Raw genomic sequence first — 27469 nt, 5'->3', positions numbered from 1 at the left:
ATGACGTAGAAAAAGAAGACAGATGATGTAGTAGAAGAAGACGACAAAGAAGACGTAGGAGAAGAAGACAAAGACGATGACGATAAACCCAAAGAAGACGAAGAGGAGGAAGATAAGAATCTGTCCATGGCCGTTGTATACGTGTCCTGATCTATATCTACATCTGGCTTCATTCCCTTAGCAATCCTTGAAAGATGAGCAGTTCAGATCGTAAATAAACGTATTTTAGCTCATAACTCTTATCATTTCATATGAAAGAATGTGTGTGTGTGTGTGTGTGCGTGCGTATGTGTTTTTAAAGCACTGAAAACCTTTGATAGGATTTTCTACGTACGTGACCTTTACCTGAGTCAGTCACTCACTCAGGCCTCATTCATGTTGTACAAAACCTCACTCATGCTTTTGTCATCACTGTGAAAGACGAGAGGAACAATCAGCGTCCGTTCATGAAGTGACTCTACAGTCGCCGCCGCACCACCGCGTTCACTGACCTTTTCTGTCGTAATCAAGGCCTCACTGTCAACATCAGCCCAGGGATAATGGAGGCTGTGGAGACTCATCAGCTCCATTCATCGTTTCTCCATGTTTTTTTTTACGGTCTTTATTCAACATTTAGTTAAGTTGCAAACTGGCTATGGTTAGCTTCCGCTAGCTGGCTGTGTTTGGGATCCACGGCTTTAAAGGGCTTTTTATGGGTTAAAACCTGGTTTTAGGGTTAGGATTAGAACTGGGAGAACTGGGATTTCAACATTTAGTTAAGTTACAAACTGGCTACGGTTAGCTTCCGCTAGCTAGCTGTGTTTGGGATCCACGGCTTTAAAGGGCTTTTTATGGGTTAAACCTGGTTTTAGGTATAGGATTAGAACTGGGAGAACTGGGATTTCAACATTTAGTTAAGTTACAAACTGGCTACGGATAGCTTCCGCTAGCTAGCTGTGTTTGGGGCTCCCAAATTTAAAGGGCTTTTTAAGGGCTAAGACTTGGTTTAAGGGTTAGGATTAGAACTGGGAGAACTGGGATTTCAACATTTAGTTAAGTTACAAACTGGCTACGGTTAGCTTCCGCTAGCTAGCTGTGTTTGGGATCCACAGCTTTAAAGGGCTTTTTAAGGGGTAAGACCTGGTTTTAGGGTTAGGATTTGAACTGGGAGAACTGAGATTTCAACATTTAGTTAAGTTTCAAACTGGCTATGGTTAGATTCCGCTACCTAGCTGTGTTTGGGGTCCACAGCTTTAAAGGGCTTTGTCAGTGTTAGGACCTGGTTTTAGGCTCAGAACTTGGATTTCAACATTTAGTTAAGTTACAAACGGCTATGGTTAGCTTCCGCTAGCTAGCTGTGTTTGTAAAATTAGATCTTTGTGGGGACATCTTGTGTTTGGGATCCACAACTTTAAAGGTTTATTTCAGGGTTATGAAGTTTTAGTTTTAATTTAGTTTTGACCTTTTGTTTTTTCAATAAGTCAGTTTAATTAGTTTGCTCGTTTTTATTGGTCTTAGTTTCATTTTTATTGGTTTTTCTTTTAATTTAGGTGTGACCTTTTTTTAGTTTTCTGTTTAGTTTTGATTCGTGATTTAGTTTTAGGTTTTTTTATTATTATTATTATTTTAATATGGAGTGTTTGCCAGGTGCAAGATTCAAAAATGTCATCATCCGAACCAAGCAAAAGATGCCATTTCAGGGCTCTTACTTCTTAGTTTGTGTTTGGTCGTCAACTTTTCAGCATGTGGGCACCATATTGTGACCTTCATCATCATCATCAGTCACATCCAGGGCAGCATATAAAGCCTCTATAAGCAGCTGAGGTAAATAATGTATGAGGGAGGAGATGGAGGACGACTGCTCATCACCCTCTCTCTCGTCATCTCTTCATGTCATTTTGCACAAACTCGCTGTAAGATATAAAGTTAATTTGCTTCCCTGCTAATTGTTTTTTAGGTTGAATGTATGATTGCACGCAAACAAACACTTTATTACATCCCGGAGCTCACAGAGCTCACACAGCAGCGGCTTGTTATTTCATTTTAAAGCCCCCAGTGTTTGTCACTGTAAAGACGGCAGCAGCTTCCCTGTCCTCCCACTGCCCTCTACAGGTTCAGACAGGAACTACAGCAGCAGAGCACTTAATAAATCACACCAGCGTCGTCCTGGGTAAACGTCACATCAGAAAACACAACCTTGTTATTTCCCACATGTTTATTGATCAAACAGTTTAAGAGTTTACAGAACTTAACCTTATACACTTAAAAACACAACATTTGGGTCTAACAAACCTGTACAATTCTATGAATAATCCAGAATATCAGCAGCACCAATAGCACAAATAAAAAATAAAAAATGACAACAGTACAATGAATATAACGCTTAATATTTCACATTAATTAATTAATAAATTAATTAATTAATTAATTTTTTTCAAATGTTGTACAACATAGCATAGTATGAAGTTTGTATCAAATTTTGGACCAATTTTTTCCCAAATAATGTTTCAAATTTTGGACGAAAAAGTTAGTATGACCTTTTTGTCAAATTTTGGACCAAAAAAATCTTGTCTAAAAATTTTTAGTCACATTTGGGACGACGTATGACGCTTTTTTAGACCAAAACATGTTTGTTTTTTTTAAATTGTCAAATTTTGGACGACATAGTATAGTATGATGTTTTTTCAAATTTAGGACCAAATTTTTTTTTACTCTAAAGTTGTCAAAGTTGGACAACATAGCATAGTATTACGTTTTAGTCACATTTCGGACGACGTATGACGCTTTTTTAGACCAAAAAATGTTTTTCAAAAAAATTGTCAAATTTTGGACGACATAGTATAGTATGATGTTTTTTCAAATTTTGGACCAAATTGTTTTTTTACTCCAAAGTTGTCAAAGTTGGACGACATAGCATATTAATACGTTTTAGTCACATTTGGGACGACGTATGACGCTTTTTTAGACCAAAACATGTTTTTTTTTTTAAATTGTCAAATTTTGGACGACATAGTATAGTATGATGTTTTTTCAAATTTTGGACCAAATTTTTTTTTACTCTAAAGTTGTCAAAGTTGGAAGACATAGCATAGTATTACGTTTTAGTCACATTTCGGACAACGTATGACGCTTTTTTAGACCAAAAAATGTTTTTCAAAAAAATTGTCAAATTTTGGACGACATAGTATAGTATGACGTTTTTTCAAATTTTGGACCAAATTCTTTTTTTACTCTAAAGTTGTCAAAGTTGGACGACATAGCATAGTATTACGTTTGAGTCACATTTCGGACGACGTATGACGCTTCTTTAGACCTAAAAATGTTTTTCAAAAAAATTGTTACATTTTGGACGACATAGTATAGTATGACGTTTTTTCAAATTTTGGACCAAATATTCTTTTTTTACTCAAAAGTTGTCAAAGTTGGACGACATTGCATAGTATTACATTTGAGTCAAATTTCAGACGACGTGTGACGCCTTTTTAGACCAAAAAATGTTTTTCAAAAAAATTGTCAAATTTTGGACGACATAGTATAGTATGATGTTATTTCAAATTTTGGACCAAATTTTCTTTTTTACTCAAAAGTTGTCAAAGTTGGACGACATAGCATAGTAATTCGTTTTAGTCAAATTTCAGACAACGTATGACGCCTTTTTAGACCAAAAAATGTTTTTCAAAAAAATTGTCAAATTTTGGACGACATAGTATAGTATGATGTTTTTTCAAATTTTGGACCAAATTTTTTTTTACTCTAAAGTTGTCAAAAATGGACGACATAGCATAGTATTACGTTTGAGTCACATTTCGGACGACGTATGACGCTTTTTTAGACCTAAAAATGTTTTTCAAAAAAATTGTTACATTTTGGACGACATAGTATAGTATGACGTTTTTTCAAATTTTGGACCAAATTTTTTTTTACTCAAAAGTTGTCAAAGTTGGACGACATAGCATAGTAATACGTTTGAGTCAAATTTCAGACGACGTGTGACGCCTTTTTAGACCAAAAAATGTTTTTCAAAAAAATTGTCAAATTTTGGACGACATAGTATAGTATGATGTTTTTTCAAATTTTGGACCAAATTTTTTTTTACTCTAAAGTTGTCAAAGTTGGACGACAAAGCATAGTATTACGTTTTAGTCACATTTCGGACAACGTATGACGCTTTTTTAGACCAAAAAATGTTTTTCAAAAAAATTGTCAAATTTTGCACGACATAGTATAGTATGATGTTTTTTCAAATTTTTGACCAAAATTTTTTTTTACTCTAAAGTTGTCAAAGTTGGAAGACATAGCATAGTATTACGTTTTAGTCACATTTCGGACAACGTATGACGCTTTTTTAGACCAAAAAATGTTTTTCAAAAAAATTGTCAAATTTTGGACGACATAGTATAGTATGACGTTTTTTCAAATTTTGGACCAAATTCTTTTTTTACTCTAAAGTTGTCAAAGTTGGACGACATAGCATAGTATTACGTTTGAGTCACATTTCGGACGACGTATGACGCTTTTTTAGACCAAAAAATGTTTTTCAAAAAAATTGTTACATTTTGGACGACATAGTATAGTATGACGTTTTTTCAAATTTTGGACCAAATATTCTTTTTTTACTCAAAAGTTGTCAAAGTTGGACGACATAGCATAGTATTACATTTGAGTCAAATTTCAGACGACGTGTGACGCCTTTTTAGACCAAAAAATGTTTTTCAATAAAATTGTCAAATTTTGGACGACATAGTATAGTATGATGTTTTTTCAAATTTTGGACCAAATTTTCTTTTTTACTCAAAAGTTGTCAAAGTTGGACGACATAGCATAGTAATTCGTTTTAGTCAAATTTCAGACAACGTATGACGCCTTTTTAGACCAAAAAATGTTTTTCAAAAAAATTGTCAAATTTTGGACGACATAGTATAGTATGATGTTTTTTCAAATTTTGGACCAAATTTTTTTTTACTCTAAAGTTGTCAAAAATGGACGACATAGCATAGTATTACGTTTGAGTCACATTTCGGACGACGTATGACACTTTTTTAGACCAAAAAATGTTTTTCAAATTTTTTTTCAAATTTTGGTCCACATAGTATAGTATGATGTTTTTTCAAATTTTGGACCAAATTTTTTTTTACTCTAAAGTTGTCAAAGTTGGACGACATAGGATAGTATTACGTTTTAGTCACATTTCGGACGCATATGATGCTTTTTTAGACCAAAAAATGTTTTTCAAAAAAATTGTCAAATTTTGGACGACATAGTATAGTATGACGTTTTTTCACATTTTGGACCAAATATTCTTTTTTTACTCAAAAGTTGTCAAAGTTGGACGACATAGCATAGTATTACATTTGAGTCAAATTTCAGACGACATGTGACGCCTTTTTAGACCAAAAAATGTTTTTCAAAAAAATTGTCAAATTTTGGACGACATAGTATAGTATGATGTTTTTTCAAATTTTGGACCAAATTCTTTTTTTACTCTAAAGTTGTCAAAGTTGGACGACATAGCATAGTATTACGTTTGAGTCACATTTCGGACGAGGTATGACGCTTTTTTAGACCTAAAAATGTTTTGCAAAAAAATTGTCACATTTTGGACGACATAGTATAGTATGATGTTTTTTCAAATTTTGGACCAAATTTTCTTTTTTACTCAAAAGTTGTCAAAGTTGGACGACATAGCATAGTAATTCGTTTTAGTCAAATTTCAGACAACGTATGACGCCTTTTTAGACCAAAAAATGTTTTTCAAAAAAATTGTCAAATTTTGGACGACATAGTATAGTATGATGTTTTTTCAAATTTTGGACCAAATTTTTTTTTACTCAAAAGTTGTCAAAGTTGGACGACATAGCATAGTAATACGTTTGAGTCAAATTTCAGACGACGTGTGACGCCTTTTTAGACCAAAAAATGTTTTTCAAAAAAATTGTCAAATTTTGGACGACATAGTATAGTATGATGTTTTTTCAAATTTTGGACCAAATTTTTTTTTACTCTCAAGTTGTCAAAGTTGGACGACATAGCATAGTATTACGTTTTAGTCACAATTCGGACGACGTATGACACTTTTTTAGACCAAAAAATGTTTTTCAAATTTTTTTTCAAATTTTGGTCCACATAGTATAATATGATGTTTTTTCAAATTTTGGACCAAATTTGTTTTTTACTCTAAAGTTGTCAAAGTTGGACGACATAGGATAGTATTACATTTTAGTCACATTTCGGACGACGTATGATGCTTTTTTAGACCAAAAAATGTTTTTCAAAAAAATTGTCAAATTTTGGACGACATAGTATAGTATGACGTTTTTTCAAATTTTGGACCAAATTTTTTTTTACTCAAAAGTTGTCAAAGTTGGACGACATAGCATAGTATTATGTTTTAGTCACATTTCGGACGACGTATGACGCTTTTTTAGACCAAAAAATGTTTTTCAAAAAAATTGTCACATTTTGGACGACATAGTATAGTATGATGTTTTTTCAAGTTTTGGACCAAATTCTTTTTTTACTCAAAAGCTGTCAAAGTTGGACGACATAGCATAGTATTATGTTTAAGTCACATTTCGGACGACGTATGACGCTTTTTTAGACCAAAAAATGTTTTTCAAAAAAATTGTCACATTTTGGACGACATAGTATAGTATGATGTTTTTTCAAATTTTGGACCAAATTCTTTTTTTACTCTAAAGTTGTCAAAGTTGGACGACATAGGATAGTATTACGTTTTAGTCACATTTCAGACGACGTATGACGCCTTTTTAGACCAAAAAATTTGTTTCAAAAAAATTGTCAAATTTTGGACGACATAGTATAGTATGACGATTTTTCAAATTTTGGACCAAATTCTTTTTTTACTCTAAAGTTGTCAAAGTTGGACGACATAGGATAGTATTACGTTTTAGTCACATTTCAGACGACGTATGACGCCTTTTTAGACCAAAAAATGTTTTTCAAAAAAATTGTCACATTTTGGACGACATAGTATAGTATGTTTTTTCAAATTTTGGACCAAATTTCTTTTTTATTCAAAAGTTGTCAAAGTTGGACGACACAGCATAGTAATACGTTTTAGTTAAATTTCAGACGATGTATGACGCCTTTTTAGACCTAAAAATGTTTTTCAAAAAAATTGTCACATTTTGGACGACATAGTATAGTATGACGTTTTTTCAAATTTTGGACCAAATTTTTTTTTACTCTAAAGTTGTCAAAGTTGGACGACATAGGATAGTATTACGTTTTAGTCACATTTCGGACGACGTATGATGCTTTTTTAGACCAAAAAATGTTTTTCAAAAAAATTGTCAAATTTTGGACGACATAGTATAGTATGACGTTTTTTCAAATTTTGGACCAAATTTTTTTTTACTCTAAAGTTGTCAAAGTTGGACGACATAGCATAGTATTATGTTTTAGTCACATTTCGGACAACGTATGACGATTTTTTAGACCAAAAAATGTTTTTCAAAAAAATTGTCACATTTTGGACGACATAGTATATAGTATGATGTTTTTTCAAATTTTGGACCAAATTCTTTTTTTACTCTAAAGTTGTCAAAGTTGGACGACATAGGATAGTATTACGTTTTAGTCACATTTCAGACGACGTATGACGCCTTTTTAGACCAAAAAATTTGTTTCAAAAAAATTGTCACATTTTGGACGACATAGTATAGTATGATGTTTTTTCAAATTTTGGACCAAATTTTTTTTTACTCAAAAGTTGTCAAAGTTGGACGACATAGCATAGTAATACGTTTTGGTCAAATTTCAGACGACGTATGACGCCTTTTCAGACCAAAAAATGTTTTTCAAAAAAATTGTCACATTTTGGACGACATAGTATATAGTATGACGTTTTTTCAAATTTTTGACCAAATTCTTTTTTTACTCAAAAGTTGTCAAAGTTGGACGACATAGCATAGTAATACGTTTGAGTCACATTTCGGACGACGTATGACGCCTTTTTAGACCAAAAAATGTTTTTCAAAAAAATTGTCAAATTTTGGACGACATAGTATAGTATGATGTTTTTTCAAATTTTGGACCAAATTCTTTTTTTACTCTAAAGTTGTCAAAGTTGGACGACATAGCATAGTATTACGTTTTAGTCACATTTCGGACAACGTATGACGCTTTTTTAGACCAAAAAATGTTTTTCAAAAAAATTGTCAAATTTTGGACGACATAGTATAGTATGATGTTTTTTCAAATTTTGGACCAAATTCTTTTTTTACTCTAAAGTTGTCAAAGTTGGACGACATAGCATAGTATTACGTTTGAGTCACATTTCGGACGACGTATGACGCTTTTTTAGACCTAAAAATGTTTTTCAAAAAAATTGTCACATTTTGGACGACATAGTATAGTATGACGTTTTTTCAAATTTTGGACCAAATTTTTTTTTACTCAAAAGTTGTCAACGTTGGACGACATAGCATAGTAATACGTTTGAGTCAAATTTCAGACGACGTGTGACGCCTTTTTAGACCAAAAAATGTTTTTCAAAAAAATTGTCAAATTTTGGACGACATAGTATAGTATGATGTTTTTTCAAATTTTGGACCAAATTCTTTTTTTACTCTAAAGTTGTCAAAGTTGGACGACATAGCATAGTATTACGTTTTAGTCACATTTCGGACAACGTATGACGCTTTTTTAGACCAAAAAATGTTTTTCAAAAAAATTGTCAAATTTTGGACGACATAGTATAGTATGATGTTTTTTCAAATTTTGGACCAAATTCTTTTTTTACTCTAAAGTTGTCAAAGTTGGACGACATAGCATAGTATTACGTTTGAGTCACATTTCGGACGACGTATGACGCTTTTTTAGACCTAAAAATTTGTTTCAAAAAAATTGTCACATTTTGGACGACATAGTATAGTATGATGTTTTTTCAAATTTTGGACCAAATTTTTTTTTACTCAAAAGTTGTCAAAGTTGGACGACATAGCATAGTAATACGTTTTGGTCAAATTTCAGACGACGTATGACGCCTTTTCAGACCAAAAAATGTTTTTCAAAAAAATTGTCACATTTTGGACGACATAGTATATAGTATGACGTTTTTTCAAATTTTTGACCAAATTCTTTTTTTACTCAAAAGTTGTCAAAGTTGGACGACATAGCATAGTAATACGTTTGAGTCACATTTCGGACGACGTATGACGCCTTTTTAGACCAAAAAATGTTTTTCAAAAAAATTGTCAAATTTTGGACGACATAGTATAGTATGATGTTTTTTCAAATTTTGGACCAAATTTTTTTTTACTCTAAAGTTGTCAAAGTTGGACGACATAGCATAGTATTACGTTTTAGTCACATTTCGGACAACGTATGACGCTTTTTTAGACCAAAAAATGTTTTTCAAAAAAATTGTCAAATTTTGGACGACATAGTATAGTATGATGTTTTTTCAAATTTTGGACCAAATTCTTTTTTTACTCTAAAGTTGTCAAAGTTGGACGACATAGCATAGTATTACGTTTGATTCACATTTCGGACGACGTATGACGCTTTTTTAGACCTAAAAATGTTTTTCAAAAAAATTGTCACATTTTGGACGACATAGTATAGTATGACGTTTTTTCAAATTTTGGACCAAATTTTTTTTTACTCAAAAGTTGTCAACGTTGGACGACATAGCATAGTAATACGTTTGAGTCAAATTTCAGACGACGTGTGACGCCTTTTTAGACCAAAAAATGTTTTTCAAAAAAATTGTCAAATTTTGGACGACATAGTATAGTATGATGTTTTTTCAAATTTTGGACCAAATTCTTTTTTTACTCTAAAGTTGTCAAAGTTGGACGACATAGCATAGTATTACGTTTTAGTCACATTTCGGACAACGTATGACGCTTTTTTAGACCAAAAAATGTTTTTCAAAAAAATTGTCAAATTTTGGACGACATAGTATAGTATGATGTTTTTTCAAATTTTGGACCAAATTCTTTTTTTACTCTAAAGTTGTCAAAGTTGGACGACATAGCATAGTATTACGTTTGAGTCACATTTCGGACGACGTATGACGCTTTTTTAGACCTAAAAATGTTTTTCAAAAAAATTGTCACATTTTGGACGACATAGTATAGTATGACGTTTTTTCAAATTTTGGACCAAATTTTTTTTTACTCAAAAGTTGTCAAAGTTGGACGACATAGCATAGTAATACGTTTGAGTCAAATTTCAGACGACGTGTGACGCCTTTTTAGACCAAAAAATGTTTTTCAAAAAAATTGTCAAATTTTGGACGACATAGTATAGTATGATGTTTTTTCAAATTTTTGACCAAATTTTTTTTTACTCTAAAGTTGTCAAAGTTGGACGACATAGCATAGTATTACGTTTGAGTCACATTTCGGACGACGTATGACGCTTTTTTAGACCTAAAAATGTTTTTCAAAAAAAATTTCACATTTTGGACGACATAGTATAGTATGACGTTTTTTCAAATTTTGGACCAAATTTTTTTTTTACTCTAAAGTTGTCAAAGTTGGACGACAAAGCATAGTATTAGGTTTTAGTCACATTTCGGACGACGTATGACGCCTTTTTAGACCAAAAAATGTTTTTCAAAAAAATTGTCACATTTTGGACGACATAGTATAGTATGACGTTTTTTCAAATTTTGGACCAAATTTTTTTTTACTCAAAAGTTGTCAAAGTTGGACGACATAGCATAGTAATACGTTTGAGTCACATTTCAGACGACGTATGAAGCCTTTTTAGACCAAAAAATTTGTTTCAAAAAAATTGTCACATTTTGGACGACATAGTATAGTATGACGTTTTTTCAAATTTTGGACCAAATTTTTTTTTACTCTAAAGTTGTCAAAGTTGGACGACATAGCATAGTATTACGTTTGAGTCACATTTCGGACGAAGTATGACGCTTTTTTAGACCTAAAAATGTTTTTCAAAAAAATTGTCACATTTTGGACGACATAGTATAGTATGACGTTTTTTCAAATTTTGGACCAAATTTTTTTTTACTCAAAAGTTGTCAAAGTTGGACGGCATAGCATAGTAATACGTTTGAGTCACATTTCAGACGACCTATGAAGCCTTTTTAGACCAAAAAATTTGTTTCAAAAAAATTGTCACATTTTGGACGACATAGCATAGTAATACGTTTTGGTCAAATTTCAGACGACGTATGACGCCTTTTTAGACCAAAAAATGTTTTTCAAAAAAATTGTCACATTTTGGACGACATAGTATATAGTATGATGTTTTTTCAAATTTTTGACCAAATTCTTTTTTTACTCAAAAGTTGTCAAAGTTGGACGACATAGGATAGTATTACGTTTTAGTCACATTTCGGACGACGTATGACGCCTTTTTAGACCAAAAAATGTTTTTCAAAAAAATTGTCAAATTTTGGACGACATAGTATAGTATGACGTTTTTTCAAATTTTGGACCAAATTTTTTTTTACTCTAAAGTTGTCAAAGTTGGACGACATAGGATAGTATTACGTTTTAGTCACATTTCGGACGACGTATGATGCTTTTTTAGACCAAAAAATGTTTTTCAAAAAAATTGTCAAATTTTGGACGACATAGTATAGTATGACGTTTTTTCAAATTTTGGACCAAATTTTTTTTTACTCAAAAGTTGTCAACGTTGGACGACATAGCATAGTAATACGTTTTGGTCAAATTTCAGATGACGTATGACGCCTTTTTAGACCAAAAAATGTTTTTCAAAAAAATTGTCAAATTTTGGACGACATAGTATAGTATGATGTTTTTTCAAATTTTGGACCAAATTCTTTTTTTACTCTAAAGTTGTCAAAGTTGGACGACATAGCATAGTATTACGTTTGAGTCACATTTCGGACGACGTATGACGCTTTTTTAGACCTAAAAATGTTTTTCAAAAAAATTGTCAAATTTTGGACGACATAGTATAGTATGATGTTTTTTCAAATTTTGGACCAAATTTTTTTTTACTCTAAAGTTGTCAAAGTTGGACGACATAGCATAGTATTACGTTTTAGTCACATTTCGGACAACGTATGACGCTTTTTTAGACCAAAAAATGTTTTTCAAAAAAATTGTCAAATTTTGGACGACATAGTATAGTATGACGTTTTTTCAAATTTTGGACCAAATTCTTTTTTTACTCTAAAGTTGTCAAAGTTGGACGACATAGCATAGTATTACGTTTGAGTCACATTTCGGACGACGTATGACGCTTTTTTAGACCTAAAAATGTTTTTCAAAAAAATTGTTACATTTTGGACGACATAGTATAGTATGACGTTTTTTCAAATTTTGGACCAAATTTTTTTTTACTCTTAAGTTGTCAAAGTTGGACGACATAGGATAGTATTACGTTTTAGTCACATTTCGGACGACGTATGATGCTATTTTAGACCAAAAAATGTTTTTCAAAAAAATTGTCAAATTTTGGACGACATAGTATAGTATGACGTTTTTTCAAATTTTTGACCAAATTCTTTTTTTACTCTAAAGTTGTCAAAGTTGGACGACATAGCATAGTATTACGTTTTAGTCACATTTCGGACGACGTATGACGCTTTTTTAGACCTAAAAATGTTTTGCAAAAAAATTGTCACATTTTGGACGACATAGTATAGTATGATGTTTTTTCAAATTTTGGACCAAATTTTCTTTTTTACTCAAAAGTTGTCAAAGTTGGACGACATAGCATAGTAATTCGTTTTAGTCAAATTTCAGACAACGTATGACGCCTTTTTAGACCAAAAAATGTTTTTCAAAAAAATTGTCACATTTTGGACGACATAGTATAGTATGACGTTTTTTCAAATTTTGGACCAAATTTTTTTTTACTCAAAAGTTGTCAAAGTTGGACGACATAGCATAGTAATACGTTTGAGTCACATTTCAGACGACGTATGAAGCCTTTTTAGACCAAAAAATTTGTTTCAAAAAAATTGTCACATTTTGGACGACATAGTATAGTATGACGTTTTTTCAAATTTTGGACCAAATTTCTTTTTTACTCTAAAGTTGTCAAAGTTGGACGACATAGCATAGTATTACGTTTGAGTCACATTTCGGACGACGTATGACGCTTTTTTAGACCTAAAAATGTTTTTCAAAAAAATTGTCACATTTTGGACGACATAGTATAGTATGACGTTTTTTCAAATTTTGGACCAAATTTTTTTTTACTCTAAAGTTGTCAAAGTTGGACGACATAGCATAGTATTACGTTTGAGTCACATTTCGGACGACGTATGACGCTTTTTTAGACCAAAAAATGTTTTTCAAAAAAATTGTCACATTTTGGACGACATAGTATAGTATGACGTTTTTTCAAATTTTGGACCAAATTTCTTTTTTACTCTAAAGTTGTCAAAGTTGGACGACATAGCATAGTATTACGTTTGAGTCACATTTCGGACGACGTATGACGCTTTTTTAGACCTAAAAATGTTTTTCAAAAAAATTGTCACATTTTGGACGACATAGTATAGTATGACGTTTTTTCAAATTTTGGACCAAATTTCTTTTTTACTCTAAAGTTGTCAAAGTTGGACGACATAGCATAGTATTACGTTTGAGTCACATTTCGGACGACGTATGACGCTTTTTTAGACCAAAAAATGTTTTTCAAAAAAATTGTCAAATTTTGGACGACATAGTATAGTATGACGTTTTTTCAAATTTTGGACCAAATTTTTTTTTACTCAAAAGTTGTCAACGTTGGACGACATAGCATAGTAATACGTTTTGGTCAAATTTCAGACGACGTATGACGCCTTTTTAGACCAAAAAATGTTTTTCAAAAAAATTGTCAAATTTTGGACGACATAGTATAGTATGATGTTTTTTCAAATTTTGGACCAAATTCTTTTTTTACTCTAAAGTTGTCAAAGTTGGACGACAAAGCATAGTATTACGTTTTAGTCACATTTCGGACAACGTATGACGCTTTTTTAGACCAAAAAATGTTTTTCAAAAAAATTGTCAAATTTTGGACGACATAGTATAGTATGACGTTTTTTCAAATTTTGGACCAAATTTTTTTTTACTCTAAAGTTGTCAAAGTTGGACGACATAGCATAGTATTACGTTTGAGTCACATTTCGGACGACGTATGACGCTTTTTTAGACCTAAAAATGTTTTTCAAAAAAATTGTTACATTTTGGACGACATAGTATAGTATGACGTTTTTTCAAATTTTGGACCAAATTTTTTTTTACTCTTAAGTTGTCAAAGTTGGACGACATAGGATAGTATTACGTTTTAGTCACATTTCGGACGACGTATGATGCTATTTTAGACCAAAAAATGTTTTTCAAAAAAATTGTCAAATTTTGGACGACATAGTATAGTATGACGTTTTTTCAAATTTTTGACCAAATTCTTTTTTTACTCTAAAGTTGTCAAAGTTGGACGACATAGCATAGTATTACGTTTTAGTCACATTTCGGACGACGTATGACGCTTTTTTAGACCTAAAAATGTTTTGCAAAAAAATTGTCACATTTTGGACGACATAGTATAGTATGATGTTTTTTCAAATTTTGGACCAAATTTTCTTTTTTACTCAAAAGTTGTCAAAGTTGGACGACATAGCATAGTAATTCGTTTTAGTCAAATTTCAGACAACGTATGACGCCTTTTTAGACCAAAAAATGTTTTTCAAAAAAATTGTCACATTTTGGACGACATAGTATAGTATGACGTTTTTTCAAATTTTGGACCAAATTTTTTTTTACTCAAAAGTTGTCAAAGTTGGACGACATAGCATAGTAATACGTTTGAGTCACATTTCAGACGACGTATGAAGCCTTTTTAGACCAAAAAATTTGTTTCAAAAAAATTGTCACATTTTGGACGACATAGTATAGTATGACGTTTTTTCAAATTTTGGACCAAATTTCTTTTTTACTCTAAAGTTGTCAAAGTTGGACGACATAGCATAGTATTACGTTTGAGTCACATTTCGGACGACGTATGACGCTTTTTTAGACCTAAAAATGTTTTTCAAAAAAATTGTCACATTTTGGACGACATAGTATAGTATGACGTTTTTTCAAATTTTGGACCAAATTTTTTTTTACTCAAAAGTTGTCAAAGTTGGACGACATAGCATAGTAATACGTTTTGGTCAAATTTCAGACGACGTATGACGCCTTTTTAGACCAAAAAATGTTTTTCAAAAAAATTGTCACATTTTGGACGACATAGTATATAGTATGATGTTTTTTCAAATTTTTGACCAAATTCTTTTTTTACTCAAAAGTTGTCAAAGTTGGACGACATAGGATAGTATTACGTTTTAGTCACATTTCGGACGACGTATGACGCCTTTTTAGACCAAAAAATGTTTTTCAAAAAAATTGTCAAATTTTGGACGACATAGTATAGTATGACGTTTTTTCAAATTTTGGACCAAATTTTTTTTTATTCTAAAGTTGTCAAAGTTGGACGACATAGCATAGTATTACGTTTGAGTCACATTTCGGACGACGTATGACGCTTTTTTAGACCTAAAAATGTTTTACAAAAAAATTGTCAAATTTTGGACGACATAGTATAGTATGACGTTTTTTCAAATTTTGGACCAAATTTTTTTTTACTCTAAAGTTGTCAAAGTTGGACGACATAGGATAGTATTACGTTTTAGTCACATTTCGGACGACGTATGATGCTTTTTTAGACCAAAAAATGTTTTTCAAAAAAATTGTCAAATTTTGGACGACATAGTATAGTATGACGTTTTTTCAAATTTTGGACCAAATTTTTTTTTACTCAAAAGTTGTCAACGTTGGACGACATAGCATAGTAATACGTTTTGGTCAAATTTCAGACGACGTATGACGCCTTTTTAGACCAAATATGTTTTTCAAAAAAATTGTCAAATTTTGGACGACATAGTATAGTATGATGTTTTTTCAAATTTTGGACCAAATTCTTTTTTTACTCTAAAGTTGTCAAAGTTGGACGACATAGCATAGTATTACGTTTGAGTCACATTTCGGACGACGTATGACGCTTTTTTAGACCTAAAAATGTTTTTCAAAAAAATTGTCACATTTTGGACGACATAGTATAGTATGACGTTTTTTCAAATTTTGGACCCAATTTTTTTTTACTCTAAAGTTGTCAAAGTTGGACGACATAGCATAGTATTACGTTTGAGTCACATTTCGGATGACGTATGACGCTTTTTTAGACCTAAAAATGTTTTTCAAAATTTTTTTCACATTTTGGACGACATAGTATAGTATGACGTTTTTTCAAATTTTGGACCAAATTTTTTTTTACTCTAAAGTTGTCAAAAATGGACGACATAGCATAGTATTACGTTTGAGTCACATTTCGGACAACGTATGACGCTTTTTTAGACCTAAAAATGTTTTTCAAAAAAATTGTCACATTTTGGACGACATAGTATAGTATGACGTTTTTTCAAATCTTGGACCAAATCTTTTTTTTACTCTAAAGTTGTCAAAGTTGGACGACATAGGATAGTATTACGTTTTAGTCACATTTCGGACGACGTATGATGCTTTTTTAGACCAAAAAATGTTTTTCAAAAAAATTGTCAAATTTTGGACGACATAGTATAGTATGATGTTTTTTCAAATTTTGGACCAAATTTTTTTTTACTCAAAAGTTGTCAAAGTTGGACCACAGCATAGTATTATGTTTTAGTCACATTTCGGACGACGTATGACGATTTTTTAGACGTAAAAATGTTTTTCAAAAAAATTGTCACATTTTGGACGACATACTATAGTATGACGTTTTTTCAAATTTTGGACCAAATTTTTTTTTACTCTAAAGTTGTCAAAGTTGGACGACATAGGATAGTATTACGTTTTAGTCACATTTCGGACGACGTATGATGCTTTTTCAGACCAAAAAATGTTTTTCAAAAAAATTGTCAAATTTTGGACGACATAGTATAGTATGACGTTTTTTCAAATTTTGGACCAAATTTTTTTTTACTCTAAAGTTGTCAAAAATGGACGACATAGCATAGTATTACGTTTGAGTCACATTTCGGACAACGTATGACGCTTTTTTAGACCTAAAAATGTTTTTCAAAAAAATTGTCACATTTTGGACGACATAGTATAGTATGACGTTTTTTCAAATTTTGGACCAAATTTTTTTTTACTCTAAAGTTGTCAAAGTTGGACGACATAGGATAGTATTACGTTTTAGTCACATTTCGGGCGACGTATGATGCTTTTTTAGACCAAAAAATGTTTTTCAAAAAAATTGACAAATTTTGGACGACATAGTATAGTATGACGTTTTTTCAAATTTTGGACCAAATTTTTTTTTACTCAAAAGTTGTCAAAGTTGGACGACATAGCATAGTATTACGTTTTAGTCACATTTCGGACGACGTATGACACTTTTTTAGACCAAAAAATGTTTTTCAAAAAAAAATTCAAATTTTGGTCCACATAGTATAGTATGATGTTTTTTCAAATTTTGGACCAAATTTTTTTTTACTCTAAAGTTGTCAAAGTTGGACGACATAGCATAGTATTACGTTTAAGTCACATTTCGGACGACGTATGATGCTTTTTTAGACCAAAAAATGTTTTTCAAAAAAATTGTCAAATTTTGGATGACATAGTATAGTATGACGTTTTTTCAAATTTTGGACCAAATTTTTTTTTACTCAAAAGTTGTCAAAGTTGGACGACATAGCATAGTATTATGTTTTAGTCACATTTTGGACGACGTATGACGCTTTTTTAGACCAAAAAATGTTTTTCAAAAAAATTGTCACATATTAGACGACATAGTATAGTATGACGTTTTTTCAAATTTTGGACCAAATTCTTTTTTTACTCTAAAGTTGTCAAAGTTGGACGACATAGCATATTAATACGTTTTAGTCAAGTTTCAGAAGACGTATGACGCCTTTTTAGACCAAAAAATGTGTTTCAAAAAAATTGTCAAATTTTGAACGACATCGTATAGTATGACGTTTTTGTAAAAAAAAAATACGTCTTTGAATTGGCCAATAAAAATGTTCTGCACTAAACAATATTTAAACAATAATAATCCTTTGTTATCTACTTAATCTTTGTAATGTTTATCTTTCTCACACACAGACACAGACTTCAAAATAAAACTTCCTGTTAAACCGGAAATACCGGACTGTCACGTCCACAGTAGCTAGATAGCTAAACAGTTGCTAACTTGACATATTCAAATGCTGAGGGTCCTTACAAACACACCATTTATTAACTGTTTATTTTATTCATTCATATATATGTATATATATATACACACACAACCCACATATAATACACACAACAAAACTGAATATATTTATTAAAAAATAAAAGAACATAAACAAATGCACCAACATACAAATCAAAAACAAAACAACTCCAACATAATTTCCAGAGTTCAAGAAGCATCTCAAATCATAACAAATATTTAAAGTAGCCAAAACGCTGGAGACATCATAAAGTTACCAGAAAATGACTTTGGTAGAAGGTGAAGTGACTTTTATTTTGATAATATTAGTTCAGTAAAAAGTATTGAGCAAAAACACTTAACCCCATGGTGAAGCCTAGAAAAGCTCAATATAAATACAGACCATAATACCAACTCCTCTTGTTCTGGTATTTATTAGTAGTAACGAGTTAAAGTTGCTCGAAATACAAATATCAAAGTACACATTACAACACTGTATTGTATACACATGTTATTGATTTAAATGTTATTTTATTTTTTATATTTTATTGGAAATACTTAAAATATTGTTTCTTCTACTATGTGTATACATTGCAATGAATTCAGTCATTTACAAAAATTGGGAGGTGGTCATTTTTTTTTTCACAGAAGAATATACCTTTTTAGCAAAATGTGATATTTGTTGTTAAATATTCCTTTCCTTTCTGTCCTTCTCTACTCTCTCATGGTATAATCTCCTCCTGTCATCCCTCCATCATCTGTCTCGTCTCCAGCGTGACTGCCGTGCGTCTGCCAGACGGTTTATCCTTCGTCGTCTACGAGTTCTGGGACGGAGAGGAAGAGTGGAAGAGGTGAGTTTTTGCAGTCACATCTGGCTCTAATGGAACATTTCAATCCAGGAAACCTGAGGCTCCTCACCAATATCTGCCGCTCAGTGCTCAGCGCTGCCTGTAGAAGTGTTAATGCATTTAAAGTAGATGCAATTCTAAAAAGTGAAGCCAGAGCATCAGTCAGAATGAAACCTGCATAAAATGCTATGTGGAGGCTGATCGCTGCCAAATGGGCTCATTCCAAATACTGATCCACTTTAACAATATTAAAAGTCATCACTTCGTTTTGTGAAATTACCAAAAAGTCAAACAATAGCATGTCGTTCAAAAAATTAAACCAAAAATGTTGTCCAAAATTTTACCAAAAGAAGTCCAAAACAAAATGTGTCCAAAATTTGACCAAATAAAGTAAGAAAAATAATAATTTGACCAAAAAGTCATACTATAGCATTTCGTCCAAAAGTTGACCGAAAAAAGTAAAAAAAAAGTGTGTACAAAATTTGACCAAAAGTCATACTATAGCATGTTGTCCAAAATTTGACCAAAAAAAAGTTGTCCAAAATTTGATCAAATAAACTAAAAAAAAAATTTCAAAATTTGACCAAAAAGTCATACTATAGCATGTCGTCCAATAGTTGACCAAAAAAAGTTGTCCAAAGTTTGACCAAAAAAAGTTTTTAAAAAGCTGTCCAAAATTTGACCAAATAAAGTAAAAAAAAAAATCAAAATTTGACCGAAAAGTCATACTATAGCATGTTGTCCAAAAGTTGACCGAAAAAAGTAAAAAAAAAGTGTGTACAAAATTTGACCTAAAAGTCATACTATAGCATGTCGTCCAATTGTTGACCAAAAAAAGTTGTCCAAAGTTTGACCAAAAAAAGTTTTTAAAAAGTTGTCCAAAATTTGACCAAATAAAGTTAAAAAAAAATTTCAAAATTTGACCAAAAGGTCATACTATAGCATGTCGTCCAATAGTTGACCAAAAAAAGTTGTCCAAAATTTGACCAAATAAAGTAAAAAAAAAATTCAAAATTTGACCGAAAAGTCATACTATAGCATGTTGTCCAAAAGTTGACCGAAAAAAGTAAAAAAAAAGTGTGTACAAAATTTGACCGAAAAGTCATACTATAGCATGTTGTCCAAAATTTGACCAAAAAAAAGTTGTCCAAAATTTGATCAAATAAACTAAAAAAAAAATTTCAAAATTTGACCAAAAAGTCATACTATAGCATGTCGTCCAATAGTTGACCAAAAAAAGTTGTCCAAAGTTTGACCAAAAAAAGTTTTTAAAAAGTTGTCCAAAATTTGACCAAATAAAGTAAAAAAAAAAAATTCAAAATTTGACCGAAAAGTCATACTATAGCATGTTGTCCAAAAGTTGACCGAAAAAAGTAAAAAAAAAGTGTGTACAAAATTTGACCGAAAAGTCATACTATAGCATGTCGTCCAATAGTTGACCAAAAAAAGTTGTCCAAAGTTTGACCAAAAAAAGTTTTTAAAAAGTTGTCCAAAATTTGACCAAATAAAGTAAAAAAAAAAATTCAAAATTTGACCAAAAAGTCATACTATAGCATGTCGTCCAATAGTTGACCAAAAAAAGTTGTCCAAAGTTTGACCAAAAAAAGTTTTTAAAAAGATGTCCAAAATTTGACCAAATAAAGTAAAAAAAAAAATTCAAAATTTGACCGAAAAGTCATACTATAGCATGTTGTCCAAAAGTTGACCGAAAAAAGTAAAAAAAAAGTGTGTACAAAATTTGACCGAAAAGTCATACTATAGCATGTTGTCCAAAATTTGACCAAAAAAAAGTTGTCCAAAATTTGATCAAATAAACTAAAAAAAAAATTTCAAAATTTGACCAAAAAGTCATACTATAGCATGTCGTCCAATAGTTGACCAAAAGAAGTTGTCCAAAGTTTGACCAAAAAAAGTTTTTAAAAAGTTGTCCAAAATTTGACCAAATAAAGTAAAAAAAAAATTCAAAATTTGACCGAAAAGTCATACTATAGCATGTTGTCCAAAAGTTGACCGAAAAAAGTAAAAAAAAAGTGTGTACAAAATTTGACCGAAAAGTCATACTATAGCATGTCGTCCAATAGTTGACCAAAAAAAGTTGTCCAAAGTTTGACCAAAAAAAGTTTTTAAAAAGTTGTCCAAAATTTGACCAAATAAAGTAAAAAAAAAAATTCAAAATTTGACCAAAAAGTCATACTATAGCATGTCGTCCAATAGTTGACCAAAAAAAGTTGTCCAAAGTTTGACCAAAAAAAGTTTTTAAAAAGTTGTCCAAAATTTGACCAAATAAAGTAAAAAAAAAAATTCAAAATTTGACCGAAAAGTCATACTATAGCATGTTGTCCAAAAGTTGACCGAAAAAAGTAAAAAAAAAGTGTGTACAAAATTTGACCGAAAAGTCATACTATAGCATGTCGTCCAATTGTTGACCAAAAAAAGTTGTCCAAAGTTTGACCAAAAAAAGTTTTTAAAAAGTTGTCCAAAATTTGACCAAAAAAAGTTTTTAAAAAGTTGTCCAAAATTTGACCAAATAAAGTAAAAAAAAAAATTCAAAATTTGACCGAAAAGTCATACTATAGCATGTTGTCCAAAAGTTGACCGAAAAAAGTAAAAAAAAAGTGTGTACAAAATTTGACCGAAAAGTCATACTATAGCATGTTGTCCAAAATTTGACCAAAAAAAAGTTGTCCAAAATTTGATCAAATAAACTAAAAAAAAAATTTCAAAATTTGACCAAAAAGTCATACTATAGCATGTCGTCCAATAGTTGACCAAAAAAAGTGGTCCAAAGTTTGACCAAAAAAAGTTTTTAAAAAGTTGTCCAAAATTTGACCAAATAAAGTAAAAAAAAAAAATCAAAATTTGACCGAAAAGTCATACTATAGCATGTTGTCCAAAAGTTGACCGAAAAAAGTAAAAAAAAAGTGTACAAAATTTGACCAAAAAGTCATACTATAGCATGTTGTCCAAAATTTGACCAAAAAAAAGTTGTCCAAAATTTGATCAAATAAACTAAAAAAATGTTTTAAAATTTGACCAAAAAGTCATACTATAGCATGTCGTCCAATAGTTGACCAAAAAAAGTGGTCCAAAGTTTGACCAAAAAAAGTTTTTAAAAAGTTGTCCAAAATTTGACCAAATAAAGTAAAAAAAAAATTCAAAATTTGACCGAAAAGTCATACTATAGCATGTTGTCCAAAAGTTGACCGAAAAAAGTAAAAAAAAAGTGTGTACAAAATTTGACCGAAAAGTCATACTATAGCATGTTGTCCAAAATTTGACCAAAAAAAAGTTGTCCAAAATTTGATCAAATAAACTAAAAAAAAATTTTCAAAATTTGACCAAAAAGTCATACTATAGCATGTCGTCCAATAGTTGACCAAAAAAAGTTGTCCAAAGTTTGACCAAAAAAAGTTTTTAAAAAGATGTCCAAAATTTGACCAAATAAAGTAAAAAAAAAAATTCAAAATTTGACCGAAGTCATACTATAGCATGTTGTCCAAAAGTTGACCGAAAAAAGTAAAAAAAAAGTGTGTACAAAATTTGACCGAAAAGTCATACTATAGCATGTTGTCCAAAATTTGACCAAAAAAAAGTTGTCCAAAATTTGATCAAATAAACTAAAAAAAAAAATTCAAAATTTGACCAAAAAGTCATACTATAGCATGTCGTCCAATAGTTGACCAAAAAAAGTTGTCCAAAGTTTGACCAAAGAAAGTTTTTAAAAAGTTGTCCAAATTTTGACCAAATAAAGTAAAAAAAAAAAATCAAAATTTGACCGAATAGTCATATCATAGCATGTTGTCCAAAAGTTGACCGAAAAAAGTAAAAAAAAAGTGTACAAAATTTGACCGAAAAGTCATACTATAGCATGTTGTCCAAAATTTGACCAAAAAAAAGTTGTCCAAAATTTGATCAAATAAACTAAAAAAATTTTTTCAAAATTTGACCAAAAAGTCATACTATAGCATGTCGTCCAATAGTTGACCAAAAAAAGTTGTCCAAAGTTTGACCAAAAAAAGTTTTTAAAAAGTTGTCCAAAATTTGACCAAATAAAGTAAAAAAAAAAAATCAAAATTTGACCGAAAAGTCATATCATAGCATGTTGTCCAAAAGTTGACCGAAAAAAGTAAAAAAAAAGTGTACAAAATTTGACCGAAAAGTCATACTATAGCATGTTGTCCAAAATTTGACCAAAAAAAAGTTGTCCAAAATTTGATCAAATAAACTAAAAAAAAAATTTCAAAATTTGACCAAAAAGTCATACTATAGCATGTCGTCCAATAGTTGACCAAAAAAAGTTGTCCAAAGTTTGACCAAAAAAAGTTTTTAAAAAGTTGTCCAAAATTTGACCAAATAAAGTAAAAAAAAAAATTCAAAATTTGACCGAAAAGTCATATCATAGCATGTTGTCCAAAAGTTGACCGAAAAAAGTAAAAAAAAAGTGTGTACAAAATTTGACCGAAAAGTCATACTATAGCATGTTGTCCAAAATTTGACCAAAAAAAAGTTGTCCCAAATTTGATCAAATAAACTAAAAAAATGTTTTTAAAATTTGACCAAAAAGTCATACTATAGCATGTCGTCCAATAGTTGACCAAAAGAAGTTGTCCAAAGTTTGACCAAAAAAAGTTGTCAAAAATTTGACCAAATAAAGTTAAAAAAAAAATTCAAAATTTGACCGAAAAGTCATACTATAGCATGTTGTCCAAAAAAAAAATATGTCGTCCTAAATTTGACCGAAAAAGTAAAAAAAAATTGTCCAAAATTTGACCGAAAAGTGATACTATAGCATGTCCTCCAGAATTTGACAAAAAAAGTAATAAAAAAAAATATGAGTACTGGGACGGAGATGAAGAGTAGAAGATGTGAGTTTTTGCAGTCACATCTGGCTCAAATGGAACATGTTAATCCAGGAAACCTGAGGCTGGGGGGGGGGGGGGGGAACCTCATTTTGAAGAAGTGTTAATGCATTTAAAGTAGCTGTAATTCTAAAAAGTGAAGCCAGAGCATCAGTCAGAATGAAACCTGCGTAAAATGCTGTGTGGAGGCCGATCGCTGCCAAATGGGCCCATTCCTAATCCTGAGCCACTTTAAAAATATTAAAAGTCATCACTTTGTTTTGTGAAATGACCGAGTCAGCACTCTGCCTCGCCCTTAAATCTTCTTTATTTCATTATTTTTTTGCCTGCCGCTCTTGTTCTTTATTGACTGGTGATCACCAAATAAAGAGAGCTTTCATTACTTCTATTACTGTCACAGTGAGTTGACCATCAGTCAGGTGGTCATGATTTAGTGATGGTGCACGAGTCGCTGCACACATTAATGTGGGCCATGCTCAGCGGTTTCTTTCGGCTGCAGATGTGTGTGTAAAGTTGTGTGTCTGTGTGTGTTCTCCTGTGTTTGCAGACACCTCCAGTCTCAGCCCAACAAAGCCTTTCAGCATGTGAAGGTGGACACACTGTGCCAGCCGGAGGCCACGTCCTCTGTCACCGTGCCAGGTCAGTGCTAACACAGCTGCACACAACTGTGGCGCGTTCAAGTTGTCGTCGGGAAGTTGGAATTTCAGGAAGTCTCTAAGAAATCAGAGGTTGTTGTTGAAAAGTCAAAATAGAAATGTGTCCAAATTTTGACCAAAAAGTCATACTATGCAATGTCGTCGAAAATTTGACGTAAAAAAGTCAAAAAAAAAAAAAAGTCAAAGATTTGACTGAAAAGTCATACATAGCATGTCATCCAAAATTTGACAAAAAAATGTGTCCAAAATTTGACCAAAAACTCATACATGTCGTCCAAAATTTTACCAAAAAACTTAAAGAAAAAAGTGTCCAAAATTTGACCAAAAAAAAGAAAAGGCCGTGTCCTCTGTCGCCGTGCCAGGTCAGTGCTAACAGAGCTGCACACAACTGTGGCGTGTTCCAGTTGTTTTCGGGAAGTTGGAATTTCGGGAAGTCTGTAAGAAGTCAGACGTTTTAACTGGAGCGCCCTCCTCTGGTGGTGTTTCAAACTGCGTAAAAAAACCCGAAACAACCTCACAAATATTTAGTCTTATTTGTTTTTTCACGTGAAGTAAGTCAATCACATAGTTTTGTTTCTTTGCTGCCCAAACAGTGAAATTATTGTCCAACGTGTTGCTAAACTGTTTGTGTGAACAAAATACGACAATATTACGTCGTTATCTGTGGGTTCTGCTAACGTTAGCTAACAGTAACTAGCTTGAAAACGTCTTTTTAACTGACTGCTAACATCTAATATGATAATATAATTATTTTCATTTAGTAATCACTAAATGATTCCTTAACCTGTTGCTAAACAGTTTGTGTGAACAAAATACGACAGGATTACGTCGTTATCCGTGGGTTCTGCTAACGTTAGCTAACAGTGGCTAGCTTAAAAACCGGGTAAAACAATTAACTTTTAAAGGAACAGTCTGGTGATTTCATTACGTTAGCTGCTAATAGCAAATAAAGACACATGGTGATTTCATTACGTTAGCTGCTAATAGCAAATAAAGACACATGGAAGAAGCCAGACGTGTTTTAACCGACTGCTAACACTTTACAGCTGAGTATGTGGAAATAAAATACAATAAGTTGGAAGTAATAATATGTTAATACCATTTTATTTCTGTAGTAATCACTAAATACTCCTTAACATGTTGCTAAACTGTTTGTGTGAACAAAATACTGAGTATTACGTCGTTATCCGTGGGTTCTGCTAACGTTAGCTAACAGTGGCTAGCTTAATGGCTTATGAAAAACTGAGTAAAACAATTAACTTTTAAAGGAGCAGTCTGGTGATTTCATGACGTTAGCTGCTAATAGCAAATAAAGACACATGGAAGAAGCCAGACGTGTTTTTAACCGACTGCTAACACTTTATATCACAGCTAAATAAGAATGTGGTACTAATATAGCAATAAATTGGAAGTAATATTATGTTAATACCATTTTATTTCTAGAGTAACCACTAAATTACTCCTTAACATCTTGTGTGAAACAAAACACTATAGTATTACGTCGTTATCTGTGGGTTCTGCTAACGTTAGCTAACAGTGGCTAACCTGAGAATAGTTTGCGTCCATGTTTTTTTCTCCCAACTAGAATGCGATCAACTCACTCCCACTTCTGACTGGGACTTCCGAAATTAATGGAACTCACCATAAGAAAATCTTAGCTAAACTATGAACTTTTAAAGGAGCAGTCTGGTGATTTCATGACGTTAGCTGCTAATCGCAAATAAAGACACATGGAAGAAGCCAGACGTGTTTTGCTAACAATTTACATCACAGCAAAGTAAGAATGTGGTAATAATATAGCAATAAGTTGGAAGTAATATTATGTTAATACCAGTTTATTTCTGGAGTAACCACTAAATTAACTCCTTAACATGTTGTGTGAACAAAATACTATAGTATTACGTTGTTATCCGCGGGTTCTAACGTTAGCTAACAGTGGCTAGCTTAATTGAACGCACCATAAGAAAAACTGAGTAAACCGATTGAACTTTTAAAGGAGCAGTCTGGTGATTTCATTACGTTAGCTGCTAATAGCACCACATGGAAGAAGCCAGAGATGTTTTGCTAACACTTTACATCACAACAAACTCATTACTAATGAGTTATTGATTGTAATTGTCTTTGTTTCTCTGCAGCCGCCTGGTGCAGCGTGAAGAGGGCCTGAGCACGACGACGATAACGCGCCAACACTCCTGGACTCTGTCCACGTCCTCTTGAAGTCGTTTTATCCCTAAAAACCTTCCTTCTTTTGCATTTTCACCCGCTCTCACTCCCCCGTTTTCCTCCTCGACTCTTTTTTTAAGTACATGTTTACACAGTGCAAATCGATGGTGTCAACTTCAGTGGAGAAAAAAGAATAATAATAATGCATTTTACGGCGTGAGATTATTTAAACGCGTTTGCATCTCGCCTCCTGGGTAGTTTGATGGTTCGGATTTGGATTTTTTGGATTATTTCATGTTTCATAATTCCAAGTAGCTTTTGAGCCACTGGTGAGGTGGAGTTTGTCATGTAGCATGGACCCGCGGTTGAGTTCTCCATGTAGCAGTAACTGTTTTTGCGAAGAGCATCGTGTCCCCTCATTATTATTATTATTCATTTATTTTAAAGGTAGAATTCACACCAAGCTCACCGTATGTAGCCGTCACATCATCGTAGCTGCTCTTTCCGCACATTATTTTCTTCCAACGATGTTTTTCGAGTTGTAAAATGACCACATTTGTTCGGACTTTATTCCCACATCAGCCATTCTGAACTTCCAGTGATACAGTATGTTGGGTTAATGAGGTTCCAACACACCAATATTATCTGTAATCTCAGGAAATCGCTGCAACGCGCGACTAAACGTTAGCTCGAGGGTTCACCGTGTTTGCAGTTCCGTCTTATTCTTGCGCAGGTAGATTTGTCCTGAAAGATGAAACAACCAAGATGATGCTCT

General features: G+C 31.9%; 1 protein-coding gene across 1 annotated transcript in view; it reads left to right on the top strand.

Moving 5' to 3' along the window:
• necab2 (N-terminal EF-hand calcium binding protein 2) overlaps window positions 1–26695 on the top strand; it is a gene marked incomplete at both ends in the record, with an annotated part of 148089 nt that extends 121394 nt beyond the window's left edge. The window contains 3 exons of the mRNA XM_083894319.1: window positions 18942–19019; window positions 24423–24514; window positions 26667–26695. Of these exons, the coding sequence (XP_083750445.1) occupies window positions 18942–19019; window positions 24423–24514; window positions 26667–26695 (199 nt within the window). The remainder of the gene's footprint in view (window positions 1–18941; window positions 19020–24422; window positions 24515–26666) is intronic.
• Between the last annotated feature and the right edge of the window lie 774 nt (window positions 26696–27469).

This window comes from Microchirus variegatus (genome assembly GCF_963457635.1).
Source record: "Microchirus variegatus genome assembly, chromosome: 8".
Classification (NCBI taxonomy): domain Eukaryota; kingdom Metazoa; phylum Chordata; class Actinopteri; order Pleuronectiformes; family Soleidae; genus Microchirus; species Microchirus variegatus.
This window is presented reverse-complemented; position numbering and strand designations above follow the sequence as displayed.